The sequence below is a fragment of the Lissotriton vulgaris genome, chromosome 1_1, assembly GCF_964263255.1.
Source record: "Lissotriton vulgaris chromosome 1_1, aLisVul1.2, whole genome shotgun sequence".
Classification (NCBI taxonomy): domain Eukaryota; kingdom Metazoa; phylum Chordata; class Amphibia; order Caudata; family Salamandridae; genus Lissotriton; species Lissotriton vulgaris.
The window spans coordinates 1,629,107,131-1,629,125,038 of record NC_141685.1 but is presented as its reverse complement, the minus strand read 5'-3'; the positions used below and the strand labels follow the sequence as shown (position 1 = coordinate 1,629,125,038).

The window sequence follows — 17,908 nt, the reverse complement described above, 5'->3', positions numbered from 1 at the left end:
GGAGGTTCAAACCTCAGCGATCCCTCCCAGCGCAGGTGTTCATGCAACTGATCGGTATGATGGCATCCTGCATATTCATAGTCTTGCACGCGAGACTGCACATGCGTCCCCTTCAAGAATGCTTGGCCCGACAGTGGATCCAGGCTCATGGCCATCTAAAAGACCTAGTGTTGGTGACCGGTCGTGCTTACAACTCTCTGCATTGGTGGAATCCACAAAACCTTTGCAGGGGACGACCGTTCCAAGAGCCTGTTCCACAGATAGTGCTAACGACGGACGCTTCTCTCCAGGGTTGGGGAGCGCATGTTCTCAATTTCACAGTGCAGGGACTCTGGACGTCACAACAGCAGAAGATGCATATCAATGTGTTGGAGCTGATGGCAATCTTCATGGCACTGAAGGCATTCAAGTTGCACCTGTGCAACAAGGTCGTATTGGTCCGGACGGACAACATGACCGCCATGTATTACATCCCGAAGCAGGGAGGCACGCACTCCCCGCAGCTGTCTCACCTAGCCCAGAGCATGTGGAAGTGGGCCATTCAAAGGAACATCTTCCTCATGGCAGAGCATCTCCCGGGTGTCGACAACCAGATGGCGGACCTGCTCAGCGGGCACAGTCATCAGATGCACGAGTGGGAGATCCACCCGTCAGTACTCCATCCATCCTTCCAGCAGTGGGGTCATCCAGACATCGACCTCTGCGCCACAAGTGAAAACGCAAAATGCCCAAACTTCGCCGCCAGGTTCCCACACCCGCAGTCTCAGGGCAATGCGATATGGATGAACTGGTCAGGCAGATTTGCGTACGCTTTTCCCCCAGCCCCCCCCTCATACCTCTGGTGGCGCGCAAACTGCGACAGCACTCCATGACGCTCATCCTGGTTGCTACAACGTGGGCACGGCAAGCTTGGTACACCACGTTCCTGGAACTTTCAGTGGTGCCTCACCAACGGCTGCGCCTCACTCCCAGCCTCCTCACTCAGAGCCATGGCGACATTCAGCACCCAGATCCCCAACAGTTGAGCCTTGCGATTTGGCTCCTGAGGTCATAGAGTTTGGATACCTAAACTTGCCTCCTGAGTGTATGAACATCATCAAGGAGGCAAGACGACCCACTACCAGGGCATGCTATGCAGCCAAATGGAAGCGGTTTGTTATTTACTGCTCCAACAATGACATTAATCCGTTGGACGCATCTACGCAAAACATCATATGTTACTTATTGCATCTGTACCAATGCAACCTAGCATACAGTTCAATCAGGATACATTTGGTGGCCATAGCCGCTTACCTTCAGAACAGGCAGCACCTTTCCGTTTTCAGGGTGCCTGCCATTAAAGCCTTTTTGGAAGGACTTAAAAGAGTGATCCCTCCCAGACACCCTCCTTCACCAGTCTGGAACCTAAATATCGTTCTCACCAGACTCATGGGGCCACCCTTTGAGCCACTCCATTCCTGTGAGATACAGTTTCTTACCTGGAAGGTGGCCTTTCTAATAGCTATTACATCGCTGCGGAGGGTCAGTGAGCTGCAAGCCCTCACAATTCAAGAACCCTACCTGCAAATTCATGCAAATGGAGTGGTGCTTCGGACCAACCCTAAATTCATGCCATGTGAGAAGTTGGCCTGATATATAATGTTCACTATTCTAGTGAGCACTTTGTATCAGTCCAAACAACCCTTATGGTGATTGGTTGTAAGTCAACCTTATAGACCAGCTATCCTAGTAGCGTGGATACGAGCAGTCTTCGGGCTAAACTCTAGAGGGCGTGTTAAGCCAGCTGTTATACCATCACATATACCCCTTGAACACCAAGTGAAAGGACACCACACAAGTGTTATGAAAATAAACAGTGTATTTATTTAGATCACAACAGCCCTGTACTCTTTATGAGGACAGGGTACTAAGCACACAACAAAACTCTTACGAAAATACTTTAAGTTGCACAATTTACACAAATGCCCGAGGGGCACGGAAAACCATATACTATGAAAGTGGAATGCGAAATTACTAGCAGGTAAGTACTGTACTAATAGGCTTTGGAATCGCTAGGACTATGTTACTGAACCTTCAGATTACTAGTAGGAGGCCTAGGGTACTCGGGTGCAGAGTGTGCACTCTCACGCGGGATGCGGGACAAAGTCTATGGGAGCTAGTAAAGGCAAAGTTAGTGTTCTCGGGCGAACCCGATAAGGTAGGTTGAAAACGAAAGTGGATCTGGACCCTTGGATAGTGAGGCTATGCTGGGGCACCGAAATGCCGAAGTTACCTAGCCCAGGGCTGCAGCTGCATAGGTCTGAAAAGACGTCGGGAATCCTCGTTGACGAACCAGGAGCCTGAAGAAAGAAGTTGCTGGCAGGCGACCAGTGAAGATTGTTCGAGTGATCCAAGCCTGGATCGAAGATGGATGACACCTGAAAGCAGAGGGGACCAAGTTCTTAATCACTAGCCAGTGATTGTGTGGGCACCAGGATGGCACCGGGCGAAGTCACCTCGACCAGGTGAGTGGGCGACGCTGGGCTCTGCAGTCTCACGGACCAGGAGGCGTTGTCGGCGACCAGGATGGAGGTGCGAGCTGTCCCAAAATGGTTGATGCTGTCGACGTCGCTGGACCCAGGATTGGGGCAACAAGTCTTGGCAAATTCAAGCCCACGAGGTGGACCTAAAATGGCATCTGGAGTGGACCAGGAGGGTCCGGGGTGCTCCTCTTTTGGAAGGGAGCAAGGGCCAGTCTGGAGCAACCAGACTAGCAGAGTTGTCGTCCTTGATCGTCGTCGAGAAGGCCACAGGCCAGCGGGCTAGTAGCCAGACAACACGGTGAGCAGCCAAAAAGCAGAAGGGCCCCACGCAGATTGTGGAGATGCTGGGGGACTGGACTTCGGTGCTGGAGCTGCTCAGGGTCGGGGCTTCTCGGACCCCAAAGCACTCACCAGAGGATCCCTCGGCGGTCGTGCTGGATATAAGTCGTGCAGTTCTGATGATGGCCGGTCGCTCGAGGTCTCGTCGCACCTACGGTTCTCAGCTTAGCTGTAGAGGTAGGTAGAGGTCAGAGGTGCCAGGGAAGCCGGGTCTCGTCATGCTGGTCGGTCGGATTCCTGAGGAAGGACGTGCAGCAAACCGCAGAGTTCTTAGATGGTGCCTGCGGATGCAGGGTGACTACTCCTTAGCCACAAGGGAGAAATCTTGAGAAGAAGTCGAGAGTTCCTTTCGTAGAAAGTAGTTTCTTGATTCAAAGATGATCTAATTTGGAAGGGTCCCCGCTCCTGCCTTTATCCTAAAGAAAGGGGTGGGTACGCGACTAGGTCCTGCCCTAGGGGTGGGACCAGGAAGGGGGGTGGTTACACCCCTCTCCCATGCCGGACTTTCCCCAGGTCAGGGGCTGGTGTGCCCCTGGAACTGGTTCTAGCCGGCAGATGAGTAGTGAGCACCGGGGTGCCACTTGCAGTCACCTTCCTGTAAAGCCCTGCCTACCCAGGATACACAAAACCCTGTCTGGGATGGTGCTAGTACCGCCCCTGACAGGAAACCCTTTGGAAGGACTCCCAGCAGCAGGAGGTCAGACTCGTGTCTGTGGTTGCAGCATCCATTTTATGGAGCTGAGGCTTCAGTTAACTTTAACCGGGGTTCACAGTTACATACATGTCGTGTCCCTCTAGAAGGGTGGAATGCTAACCCCGTCGCCAGAATTGGCGAGGGTTTAGTATTCCAATTCGTATGACACCTTACTCGACATGTTTTGATAAAGCGATACCAGAGATAGCATTTAACCGCGAGGATTATAATGCACTTAAGAGTATATGGTACGCGTTATCATGGAACAGCTATTAGGACTTGGTTCCGCAAGCTGCAAACGGGCTCAGCTCATGCCAGAGCACCATTTCACACGATTCCAAGCACTCTGCCTTCAGGATTGTCAAGGCTTGCCATAGGAGTGACTGATAGGAATCTGTGTGTCCATTTTTAGGGTTAGATATAGGTATACTATATCTAAAGCAAAGGGTGATTACACCACCTTGCCCCAGCTGTCGTGCAGCCTGTTGAGTCAGATTTAGATGGCCACCCAGGGGTGGCATAATACATGCTTCAGCCCCTGGTAGGCCCTGGGTACACCTATGCCCTGAGTTACAGGGTCTGATAAGGTGGCCCAGTGCCAATTGGAAATGTACCTAAGGTACATGGAATCCCTTTTAGAGAGAGAGCAGTAGGCCTGGGGTCCTGATTGGCAGGGCCCCAGGTCAACTAAGTCGGAAAACCAGCAAAACACCAGGCAAAAAGTTGGGGGCAACCATAGTCAGGTATCCACCTTCCTACAGAGTGGTGCTTCGGACCAACCCTAAATTCATGCCAAAGGTGGTTTCGTAGTTCCACCTTAACCAAAACATAGAACTGCCAGTTTTCTTTCCTAACCCTGACTCAGTGGCAGACAGAGCACTGCACACCTTAGATGTCAAAAGGGCTCTCCTGTATTACATCGACAGGACAAAAGACGTTCGAAAAACTAAACAACTGTTCGTTGCCTTCTCTCCACAACATAAGGGCAACCCCATCTCCAAGTCAGGTATAGCCAGGTGGATTGTTAAATGCATCCAAATCTGTTATCAGAAGGCTAAGCGCACATTAACAGTTCCCCCTAGAGCGCATTCCACACGCAAGTTAGGGGCTTCCATGGCTTTCCTGGGTAACATTCCTCTAGAAGATATATGTAGAGCAGCCACATGGACCACCATACATACATTTACCAAACACTACTTCGTAGATGTACACTCCAAACAGCAAGCTGCTGTAGGACAGGCTGTTCTCAGAACTCTTTTTCAGACTGCTGCAGCTGGCACGGGCACCCGCCGGTAAGGAGGTAACTGCTATTTATTCTATGCACAGATATGAATTCAGGAGCCCACATGCCTCGAACGGAATATGCTACTTACCAGTATACATCTGTTCTTGGCATGTAGGGCTGCTGACATTCATATCGCCCACCCTTCTCCCCGGTGCCTGTCGCAGCTGTAGCTCTCAGAATCATTTTCAGGCATGGTCATCACTTTCAGTATTACACTCCATCTCTGCCACAATGGCGAAAAACAATCTGAGGATGGAGAGGATGCCCATGCGCACTGTAGTCCAGGGGAGGAGCCACCTATCTCGTGATACTTCGAAGACTCTTCCAGGACAACAATGTGCAATCATCCGGACCCAACACTAGGCGGCGATCTATGCACAGATATGAATGTCAGCAGCCCTACATGCCAAGAGCAGATGCATACTGGTAAGTAGCATATTCCTTATAGATACTCGGCCCTGGCTGGACCAACAATGGTAAATACTAAAGACTTACAACTAAAGTGAGTGTTATCATGCGCTGCATTTTCCACAATGCATCTGGGTGAATCGTGTGCTGGTATGCCAAGGGTGTGTGTCCCCCCCCCACCCTTTTGTGATCATCTCCTTTGAGTTATTGGGCTGACGAGCTCATTGGTATACACCTTCACTCAGGAAGTGGTACAGAAACCTGAGAAGACTGAACAGCCTTGCCAGCACCCCCACAAGGAAGGTGTTGCTCTCTACTGAAGGACAAATATCCTCAAACATGTGTCTAGAGATACCCATTACTGTCTGCACCAACAATGGTAAATATAAAAGATTTCCAACTAAAGTGAATGCTAGCATGCATTACATTTACAAAAATGCACTGAGGCTAATTATCTGCTGGTATTACAAGCAGTGTGCTCCCTCCCCCCACTTATAAATAAATCTGCGTTTTTCCCTGCTAACTTGATCTGAAAGAGACCAGATCAGTGAACAATTCCAACTTTGTGATTCTCCTAAAACAATATGGAATACGCTGCTGTGCTTTGCGCCTGAGATAAAGATGGCCTTCAGTCTCCTTGAATAAATGGACAGTATAGTGACAGAGGTGGTGTTACTGAACAGCTAGCTGCGTAGGTAGTTTAATTCAGAAAGACAGAGCCAATGTCCAGGCGAAGGACAGAGCAGGCATAGGTAGATCACGTCAATGTTAACTGGGATGAGCAGATCTACACACAAGAGGGGAGAGGGCCCCAAAAGTTTAAACTCCAATACCCCAGGCCCCCTAAGGCTACCAGTTAATCACACGCATGGGGTATATAGAGTACACAACTACAACAGTGGAAAATTCCCCAGTTTGGAAAAACTGCCCTCACTCACATACCGAAGTATGTGACATGCTTCATCATAGGGCCTGCTACAAACGCCCTGGTGTAGCCACATCCAGGGCGGAGCATTAGTGGGGGGGGGGGACAAAATAAAATCCATGTGACAAGACGTACGATACGATCAATTAATATGTACAACGAATAACATACATGAGTGGTGAAACGTATAAGTGAACACCTCGTGAATCTGATGTAAGTGCGACGAAAAGAGTGCAGTTAGGAGGTGATTAAAACTGTGATTAGGGGTGCCAATAGAAAATATTGCTTTATTAAACCCAATTTTGATACCCCTATCAGGATTAAAAGTAAAAAGAAAGGATGGGATAATGTCTTACAGAGAAAATGAGGTTCCTCAAGACTGCCCTCCTACCACTGCTAGAGTCAACATGTTTCGACCGCTTCCATTGTGCCCCAAGAGGTCACTTCGGTCTTCCTCAGGACTGTCGCAGTCAAATCCACTCGTCACCCTGTACCGTAGTTCGGTCACTGGGTTTCCCGAAAGTAGTTGGTCTCATAAATCCATACTCATCCGGGTTTTTTCAATTATACAGTGGAGAAAATATCCCCAAAGTAACGGGGAGAACATACACGAGTTTATGAGCTACATAAACTCGAACTGGTGCCCGTCAGGAGGGTATGCCCGTGAACACAATCGTTCAGTTAGGTCATCCCTGCCCAAACGTGAACCTGAATTCAGTGACACCGCGTAGTTGTGTACTCTATATACCCCCTGCGTGTGATTAACTGGGATGAGCAACCAGCACTGGATTTGGGCAGGTGATGTCAAACAGAATTCGAGAATGATATTGATATTGCAGCTGTGTCGGCCTGCAAACTAAATAGGAGTGTAGGACCTATGAGTGTAACTAAATCCTATAGAGTAAAATTAATGTAGACAATAGTCCAAGAAAGACAATAGCTGCAAGAGGGGAGATGATGGGTTTCACAGCATTGTAATTAGCCGTCTTGTACTAAAGTATGTATGCTCCATGGCCAGTGCCCAGAGCGTATATGTGTACTGGCCTCATAGAGGAGTGATCGAAGTCAGTACCTCTAAAGTACAATGTGCACAATGAATTACTGCCATAGTTACTTAGAGTGAGCTGCCAACACAATAAACATCACAATGTATATCCCCTTGGATGCTTCTCAGCCTCTTCAGCATGTCCTATGCAAGCAATTTGCAAGATTTACAAACTCACACCCTGTCCTTTCTTCAGGTGAGCATTCACCTGTATTGTAGGTCTGATAAATGATACCAGTTTTGCATCTGATAAATCCGAATATACAGTCCTGTCCTGAGCAAGTAGGAACTAAGCAGATTAGTCTTTTTCTGAACGTTTTACTGTTTATAGTGATTTTCCAGTCTTGAATATACCTCAGATTAAGAGAACCTTTCCAGACTGTCTCCAGACTGTTTCCAGACTGTCCTTTTTCTACTAGTCTAAGAATGAATTTCATGTTAATAAAAAATTACGAAGTGCATCAGTAAATACCCTCCCCCCTCCTTTGCCTGCCAGTATGAACATATTATAAAGCAGGTGGGCATATTTGAAAACATTTCTAAAATTTTATGAGCAGAAAACATGGTCTGCCAGTGCAGTGCATGTCCCATACATTGTTTGTTGTGGAACATTTGCTGTTAAAGTCCACGCACATCATGGTGCGCCCAACATCCGGTCGGCCTATCCCAGTCTGCTTTATAATAGAAGTTGTAACATTTGATGCAATGTTGTGTTTTTTAACTCATTTTTTACAACCATCTTTACTGTTTCTTTCTCTTGTCATCCTCCTGTCTGTCGTTCTGTCTTTCTCACTGCGGGTATTGCTCAGAATATTTAGGCCTACAGTCAGAGGGTATGTACCATATGTGGGGTAAGATTCCAGACTCCAAGCATTCACTTGACCAGCATCACTCTCTAGCTGGGCTGTGGGTTGATTTTCCAGGCTGAGAGCGTTGGAAAATCATAGGTGCCTCGCAATAGTAGATTTGAGTTCAAAGCATCCATGAGAGCGATGTTACGTAAAGAATCGCTTGCATTGTAAATGCAAAAGGTAGCCAGTGTCTCTCCTAGTCTATGTAGAAGAGTGGTGTGATCCAGGAAACGTTGTATGCCCTATTCTGGGTCTTAGTGTTTCGTTCCTCTTCAAAGTAGTGCTGAAATTAAGAGCACGACTCCACCGCCATGCAGAAGACGGTGTTACCTCTTGCCTCAGCTTGTGCAAAGCATGTTTAAAAAGGTTGAAGAGCCTACTTTCTAATTAAGAACTCATGTCTCGAATTCTTTCAATATGGTGTTCTGTTTTAATCTTAAGCAGTAAAAGACTGAAGCTCTTTGATCTCCTGAATTACTATTGGTATTGGACATATTAATGGAGAACCCTTTAGTGATAGTCTCATTATAGATCCATCCCGCACTACCTCACTTCTTTTCACTATGCCTGCTGTTCCAATGTTCCTTTGGCACTCTTAGAAATGCTATTAAAATCAGTTTTACTTTGAAAGGAACAAAAATGCAGGTTCAGAAAAGACTGTAATCCAGGCGAGGTTTTCAACAGATTTTGACTGGCAGGAAAGAGACGTCCTCTACCCATACAGAGCTATATAAGTTTAAATCCCTTCTCTTTAACTCCTATGGGTGGGTAATGCATTGGAATTATGCTGTGTACACTTTAAAGATTGGTTAGACCATTTCATCTTCTTAGAGCCAGCTTGGAAGCGGCCAGTGGTTTAGTTGCTGCCTTCACTTTTTGCCTTTGGCCCTCGTGCAAGACAGTGGTGTTCTGTTGGGGTGGATGCTTGGAAGTCTGCAGTCAGGTCTGTGGGACAGTGTTGCTATGTTTTTGGTTTCTATTCTTTGTGCATGCTCCATGGAGTTCCTTCCCTTCTATCACACAGCATGAGGCACCAGCATGGATAGAGGTAGATATTTGCTCCGGGAATCCTGCAGCCCCACTCCTGTGGTTTGCCCAAATTCAGGAAGTAGGAGTTCTAAATGATAATGGGGTTGCAGGAACCAGGCAGCCAATATGGATTTCCTCTTTTCAAGAGCTCATTACATGATGGCACACTGCCATTTGTGATTGCTATGCGCTTGCACGCCTTTGGGCCAGTGTCTTGTTCTGGCTCTTGCTTCTTCAGCAGCCAAAGCTTCTTTCTTCACTCCCCTTCCCTTACTTACCTCTTTGGTTTTGATAACACCCGCTTTTCCGCCTTTACAGTCATTACCTCTTGTGAACACTTATAAGACTTTGAAATTCTTTAAAATCTCTATCTCACTTCCTACGCTTTTTCCTCTTGTAGATGCCCCTCTATCCCTACCCTTGTTAATAGATTTTTTAAGTCTAATCTTCTCCCTCCTTCTTGCGTCATGATACTGCATCCTCCTTGTGGATGATTCAGTGAGTGGGTAAATTATTATAATGCGTAGTAGAGGCTTCAGAGCCAAATGTGGAATTTGATAGGAAGGCTAAAAACTTCACAAATCGAGGAATGTACCGAAATGTGCAGATCTCTGCCCCTGTAAAACAGCCTGCTCACCTCTGTGAGGACAATGAGGTGGTGCAAGCCTAAGGAAAGTAGGAGCTCTACTGTAGCTAACCATATTTGCTTTTCCAGTTAAGAAGCATTCTTACTGGCAGTTTGCATTGTCAGCATTATTTCACAAATTATTAAAACTATGGCAAAACAGATACTGCAGTCAGTACCCATGTATCTGAGATCCGCCAGCTAATTTAACATCAACATGGAGGAAGTTGTCCGCTTTACAGTCAGCAATTAATTCCCTGAGCGCTGGATACGTGCGTTTGGAAAGCAGTTTGTGAATGGAGGTGTTAGTTTAATCCACAAAATAGTGGTAATGGGCAGATAGAGGAATGTGGCCAAATATCCTCCCCTCCTGATCTCCTTTGAAGATTATATACCATCCTGTGCCAGATATATCGCAACTCTTTTATAGTAATGGCATAGAGGTAGAGCATAAGAAGATGAATATGCAGGTCTTTTATATAATTTATTTATTAGCAACTTTGACTTCTCACTCAAACATTATGGTTGCTTCTAAATAAATAAATGTATGACTGCAAAAGAATCCTGATAACAGTTCGCATACAAGACCTGAATACATGCGCACTTAGTGCATGCTTGGGCATTTAAAATGTAAGCTTGAATTTTTAAAATGCAACAATATACCCCTAAAGTACGTGACAAACCATTGTGTAGGCCACTTGGGGCACTTACCACATACACAACATGGTCGCTGAATGATCCTTTTCATTCATAAGGCCTTTGTTGGTAGGTTACACCGTGACAAATACCTTAATGTAGGCATGTATGCCTTTTATAAACCATACATTTGGCTGTGCACCTAGACTACTTGCGCCTGTAGGTTACATAATGACTCTTATACTCTTGTACATTGCACGCTACCACATCAATTTATCATGGTGTTCTTTGGTGAAATACAACCACATGAAAAGTGTCTTCACGTTGATATTTTAGTAAGTTGTTTGTCCAGTATGTCTGACCTTCATCATAGCTAAGAGGTCCTTATTAGTATTTGTGAGCCAAGCAGACAATACTGATTCAGTATCGAGTCACTTCCCCTCTGTGTACAGATCTATTCAAGCAGCTGGCGATGCCGCCAATGTTTGAGAATGTCGTCCTGTTGCTTCAATAAAAAATGTCAGTGTTTGGGTGCGTTGAAGCCTGAAGGAAGACTTTCTAACCTAGCATGGTTATATTTTGTACAGTGACAAACAGAAAAGTGATATTTGTGTGAACTCTAATCTTCCAGTGATGCGGAGTGCCTGGTGATTGACAGACTAACTATTGCAGACGTGGGCCTGGCAAAAGCATCTAGTCCTGTGAATACCCAGACTGAGAACCCGTCTGAAGTCCATAGCATGCTAGGTGTTACTGCGGATGCTACAGAGACCCAAACGAAAGGCAAAAGGTAAGCTTTTCAGAAGGGGAAAGTACATAGCCAATTGTGTTCTGTGAACAGGGTATACTTTAGACTATACATTTGTTTTCCACATTTCCACTAGTGAGAGACACCACTAAATGCTTAGCATTCCTGCAACCAAGCAGCTTTTAAATATAATTAAAATGCTTTGTTATGTAGGTGGAGACCGAAAGTGATTGCTAATTCGGAAATACAGACTCATTTTGTAAGGCAAAACATGGATAACCCCAAGGAGGTGTATCACAGCAGTGAAATGTCATAAAATATTATATCTGAAAGAGACACAGTGATAGATTCCTTACCTTCGAATATCCCCAGGCGTCAGACTGGATCCGGAAAGCTTTTCGTCAGCAGTACCCCTACACGTCGGAAGGTGGCGTTGTGCGGCTCCGCCTCAGTCGCTGGCGTCGTAGGTGCCGAGATGACGTCACGGAGACTACTTCGGCACCACCCAGGCGCGCTGACGTCAGTTTCTTCTTTTCGGGCGCCAGCAAGCGCAGATACGGTTAGAGCATGTACCTTAGTCACTTTTTGACTAACTTTTTAAGACTTTTTGTCTCTACTTTTTTGAGTCTTTGACGCCTGGTGCCACGTAGGGATGCCTGGGTTTAAATCCTGCGGGGCCTGTCCCCGTACAATGTTGGTGGCCGACCCCCATGGCGTTTGTCTCTACTGTCTGGAGCGCGACTATGACTCCTGGTCATGTTCCGACGGTCTGGCCATGGCTCAGAAGACCTTGCGGGAGCAGTCCCGTAAGCTGCCAAAGGCCCGGCAGTCGTCTCCGCGCCGTTCGAGGTCCAGGGGTCGATCGAGGGACCGACCGCGGAGCCATCATCATCGCTTCTCGGGGTTGAAGTCATCACACTCTGAATCGGGTAAGAGACGTCATAAGAAGAAGTCTAAGAAGGGCTTGTGCTCTCCGACGTCCCTTCGTCTGTCTCCGGATGAGGGCCCGGGGGTACTTCCCCCGCGGCTCCGGTGGAGCCTGAGAGTCCCTCGGCCTAAAGCAGGGAAAGTGGAAGTTGATACATCGATGATATTTTGATTTTCTGGAAGGGTGACCGGGCGAGCTGCGAGGCTTTCTGTCTATGGATCAACCAACAGAACCCCTTCTTAAAATTTACAGGTACCATCTCTGAGACATCCATACCGTTTCTAGACCTGACAATCCAATTGGGTCCATCAACAATCACTACCACCTTGTATAAGAAGAAGACAGATAGAAACAGTCTGCTCCTATATAATAGTCACCATACGAGAGCACTGAGGGAGAACTTACCCTTCGGGCAATTTCTCCGTATACGGAGAAACTGCAGTTCTGTCCAGGACTACAAACATGAAGCAAGTATCCTGCAACACAAGCTCCAAGATAGGGGCTACCCTACACGGCTACTGAAGACATCATGCAAACGAGCGCTTAACAACAACAGAGAGTCCTTGCTTGAAGTCCACTCCAAGGAAAAGGAGGATGTAATTACATGTGTCACGTCCTACACCAAGCACTCGACGTTCATCAAAAAGATTGTGAATTCACATTGGGGGATTCTCAATACAGCTGGCATGGAATTACTTCGTCCGCGTTTCACATTCAGGAGGACGGCGAATCTCAAAGATACCCTAATTCACACTCGCCCTAAGAAATCAAGCACACGACCGGTCAATACTTTGTGGGACCTTCCACCGGTCATTGGACACTACCGCTGTGGATCATGTGTAGTCTGCCCCCAAACAATCCAGGGCAAAACTATTGAACTGCCCAGGAACTTCATTTGGAACATCAATAGACACACTAATTGCAATAGCTCACGTTGTATTTATGTACTCACATGCCCCTGTAAGATGATCTACATTGGGATGACGATGCGTCCTGTGAAACTACGCATCATGGAGCATAATAGCAATATCCGATGTCACAAGACCCACACCAAACTATATGAGCACTGCAGACAACAAAATCATGGGGCTGAGAAATTGAAATGGACTGTCCTGGAATGCCATCCCTCAATAAACCAACAAGCCCTCTTCAAAATGGAACAAAGATGGGTTCATCGCCTACATACTGATGAATCTGGCCTTAATGATGCGGTGTCCTGGACTATGCTGGCCAGATAATATATTCCATGAGTTAGTTACTCGTCCCTGGAAGGAATTATTTGTAATCTTAATGTACCTGGCTCCCAGACCCATTCCAAGATGGCGCCCAATGTTACAAGCCAACACATACATGGAAATCCTTATGTTCCATTGCCCATTAAGAACCCCGAGTTGTCTGTAACATTGATACACTTTTTCTCTAATCCCGTTCCAAGATGGCGCCCAATGTTATGAGGCGATACTAATGGGGAAATCATTGCTTTCCATGCCCCAGCGTGCCGCGTCTCCTAGCAATCCCCACGGCGCCCGCGCGACCGGCTATGTTTAGCGGCTGGCAGTCAGTCCGCTTCTACCGGCGATCCTGCGGCAGTACCGATGTGGGCGGGGTAGGTGATTGCACGCCTTGCCAGCAGCTAGTCAGGTAAGGTAGGCTTAACCTACACGCAGCTCACCCGAGGCATCGTGTTGACGATCGCCACAAACAAACACGAACTGGAACCTGCAATGAGGGTAAGCTCCACCGCTCCCCACTCTGCTGACGAGCGGTACACTTGCTTTGTCCCTAGGTACCAACCGCATAGCACTGGCCCCACCAGGTCAGCCGGTGGGACATCCAACCAGGGACTGCGGGTAAGCGCAGCGTTTCCGCTATTACCCACATGTTCATGACTTATTTTTCACCCGGGGAATTCACCATAAGCGTTATCACTATATCTGTGTGTACGATGCCTTCCTGTACGTAATCAGTTGTTTTAGTGGTGCCTTTTAATTTTAAATTTAATTCTATTTGTTGGTGTGTATGAACACACCATTGATACCTGCATGACACACGTGTGTCACCCAGCTGGGTGTGGCACGCTGCCTAGCTGTGATCATACATAATGCTTGCCAACTGCGGATCACCAATGGCGCCTGTTGGCAGGACATTTTTCACTTCAATTCATTTTGTTCTATACTCCTTTGTACCCTCTCTGACACAAGTGTGATAAACCCACAGGGGTTGTGACCCCCTTAAATACACAATGATTCGCATGCTATTGTCACATGCAACAATGTCTTTGGTCAACAAACACACGATTGACTGTACCCTTGTTTTGTTTCCTTCTCTAGTCCCAGGGAGGGCCTCAATGAAGGGTTGATTCTGCGACACTTCACAGGTCGTATACTTGATTCCTTAATTATTGGGGAATCTATGAGCAATTTTATGAGCAATTGGTCCTGATGAATTGCCTTAGAGGCAAGAAACATGTCGACCACACCTGGACTGAGGGTTGAATAAGGCTGGATTACCCTAACCGTCACGCCTTGATACCCCTCACCTTTTCACGGTTTTTAACAAGGCAGTGAGCCATGCTATTAAAGTTTCCCCTATTGGACTCTACTGACCTTTTTTAAACCTCACTCACGCTCACTTATTGCACTCCCTAGGTCCCTCACACACATGCACTCATTGGCTAAAGGAATAAAAGATCTCCGCTAAAGTGCAGCATTTTTGTGCTGCCCGACGGGCATTGCATCGCCAGCCTGCCGTAGGAGCAGGATAGCCAATGATGACACTGGACAATCATCGGGTGGGGTGACAGTAGTCATCCAGCCTTTGACTTGTGTGAGGCATCCTTGATTCCGATAAGGGACTTCCACTTTCCCTGCTCTATCACACCCCTTAAGAGAGAGGTTCTAATGAGTTAATCTAGTTAAATCCCTTTTGGGGAACTCTGTACAATCTTTGTTGCTTTCTACGTTATAGGACATGTACATTGGACCCCGTTAAAAATTGTCCAACCCCTGTTCCCCCTCTTTGATATAAGTCCCTCGGCCTACCCACCTTATCCGGGTCCGTCGGCGCCTCCTGCCCAGGTGCAAGAATTTCTTGCTGCCATGGACCGCCTTTTCAGGCCTCAGGCACCCGATGGCATGCCTTCAGGCCCCGCGGTCCCAGCTGAGGGCCATCCCTTGCCACTGGCTCCGACGCCGCCAGCAGCTCCGGCGCCGCAAGGTCCCCTGCCGGCCGCTCCAGCCCTGCACCGCAATGGGTTCCATTCCTTCCACCTCTGCCCTTGCCCGGGTTTCCGGACAATTTTGACCCAGGTTGGGACCCTAATTGGGACATGGAGCCGGATCGGCGCCATTCCCGGCGCCATTAGAATATTTATATTCCCCTGCCCCTCCACCCGCTGCCGCAGCCTGTGCTACGGGCAGTGGAGGAAGGGGACGACTTGGAGGGGTCTGAGGACCCTCTTGCACGGCAGTGCGAGTAGGAACAGGAATGGACAGAAGAGTTGGAGGATGCAGGTGGCCTTGACCTCTCCTCTGAACCTGGTTTTCTTTCTCCTCCTGCTGTGGCCATGAAGGAGGGCGCAACATACACTGTTGTGCTCCGTAGAGCGGCGGAGGCCCTTGACCTACCTACGGTGACCCTCAAAACTAACCTCACTGAAGTCCTTCAGCCGGCGGCAAGTTCTATAGAGCCCCTGCTGCCGTTCAATGAGGCGTTAACTGATGTGTTAATGGACCCCTTGTCTAGACCAGCCACGGGGTCCCTGTAGATAAAAACGTGGCCAGGCTTCATCACCCGGCCCCAGGTAACCCTGCCTTTTGAACAACCCACCAAACTCCGGAGAGCCTGGTCATCTAGGCCTCCATCTCCCAAAGCGCATTCCCTACCGCCCTGCCGAATAAGGAATCTAAGAAGCTGGAACAGTTTGGCAAGAAACTGTTTTCCTCTGCCAGCTTAGGGCTGCGGTCTCACGCTGTGTGGGACACGATTACGCAGATGTTGCCTCAGTGTCCGGAGGAGGTTAAGGCAGTGCTTTCCCAAGCTGTTGCTGAGGGGACAGATGCATCTAAGTTCACCATCAGCTTGCCACACCTGGGACTGCGGTGGGAACTGGAAGCCTTCCGCTATCTGGGGATACAGGTGGCGTCGTCAGACGAACAATTGCTGACCCGCAATGCGGATAGGGTAGTGCACTCCCTACAACAATCGGTGTCATTCTGGAACACATTGCCTCTCTCCCTGATGGGCCGTCTAGCAGTAGCGAAAATGGTGATGCTGCTGTGAGTGCTGTATGTGTTGCAGAATTCACTGTGCCCACTTCCCCCGCGGATATTCCGCACTCTTAATACACTTCTTACGTCCTTACTCTGGGCGGGCAGGCGTAGTAGGGTTGCCTTACGCACGGTTGTCCGGAGCTGGGAGGAAGGGGGGTTGGAGGCGCCGAGATTTGACCTTTACTACTATGCAGCTCAGCTGTTGCCAGCTGCCAGGTGGTTCGCGGACGCGGACACCTGGGAACTACGGCTCCTGGCGGGGAGTGCGGATAAGAGAACGGTACAGATGGCCCTGATGCGCGGCAGGGGCGCGGATGCGGCTCTGCCGTACATAGTGCGCCACACCGGAGCCATTTGGCAGCGTGTTGTGGAAAAAGTCCTACGGAGGGCCCCCTTTCACAGAGAGCTGCCGATATGGATCATGGCCCCAGTGGTGGACATGGAGGTACACATGCCATTCCATGACTGGAGAGCGGGTGGGTGCGAGTTATTGGCGGATCTCTACCCGGACGACACGTTTCTATCTATCGAACGGGCGACGGAGACGTTCGGACTCGGTGAGGGACAGTTCCTACACTACAGGGGCCTCCATGCAATGGCGCGGGATACTTGGCCGCAATTCCCTGATGCGCCCCCTGTGTCCCATACCCTCAATATTATCCTTTCCTGTGGTAGGGGCAAGAGGCTGATAACCCTATTGTACTCAGCCATGCGGCAGGACTCAGCCCCACCGGTCCCACCGGCGTGGGCGGCCTGGGAGGCTGACCTGGGGATTGTTTTGGACCCCACACAGCGCAAACGCATTGGTACCCTCACCCGAAAGGTGTCGTGCAATGCACGGTTCAAACTGATACACTTTAACTTTCTACACCGCACATATGTGACTCCGGTTGCCTTGAGGCGTATCGCCCCGGACAAGCGCGATGACTGCCCTAGATGTGGCGCGCCGGGTGCCTCCTTCCTTCATCTGGCGTGGGACTGCCCGTTAGTTAACACCTTCTGGCAGTCGGTGGTGGCGCACATTCGCAAGGTTACTGAACTCCGGATGGAGCTGACCCCCCTTCATTGTTTATTAGCCTTGGTCCCCAAGCCCAAGAAATGTAATTTGTCCTACAAAATGTTACAACTACTTTTAGTACTGGCAAGGAGGAGGGTGGCAATCACATGGATGGGACAGAGGGCCCCAGAGATGTCGCAGTGGCTTAGGGATGTGGGGGAATGGTCCCTGGCGGAGGAAACCTTCATGCAAACCGTGCGTAGAGATGTAAAGCTACAGGACGACCTGCTTGCGTGGAGAATGATGCGAGTGGTGGGAGAGGCAGCCGAGGATTCAGATGGCACAAGTGCGGAGTTGTTCACCCCTGGGGATACAGGGTCTGAGGATGAGGATGAGGGTGACGGGGAGGGAGAGGGAGAGCAGTGAGTCGGGGGAGTGCCTGGCCGTACACGCACGTGTAGGATACAATTGGGAGGAATTGTGTTTTGGTATCTGAAGGTTTCATTCCTAATCTAGGTAACGATTGCTGTACTATCTGCCGATAGGAGTGCCATAATGAGGTGAACGAACTGTATACACATGTCTTAGTCATGAATGCCGAAGTT

General features: G+C 48.6%; 1 protein-coding gene across 1 annotated transcript in view; it reads left to right on the top strand.

Annotated features, from left to right (window-relative positions):
* PPP6R2 (protein phosphatase 6 regulatory subunit 2) overlaps positions 1-17,908 on the top strand; it is an 876,013-nt gene that overhangs the window by 845,939 nt on the left and 12,166 nt on the right. The window contains exon 24 of the mRNA XM_086918845.1: positions 10,991-11,149. Within this exon, the coding sequence (XP_086774971.1) occupies positions 10,991-11,149 (159 nt within the window). The remainder of the gene's footprint in view (positions 1-10,990; positions 11,150-17,908) is intronic.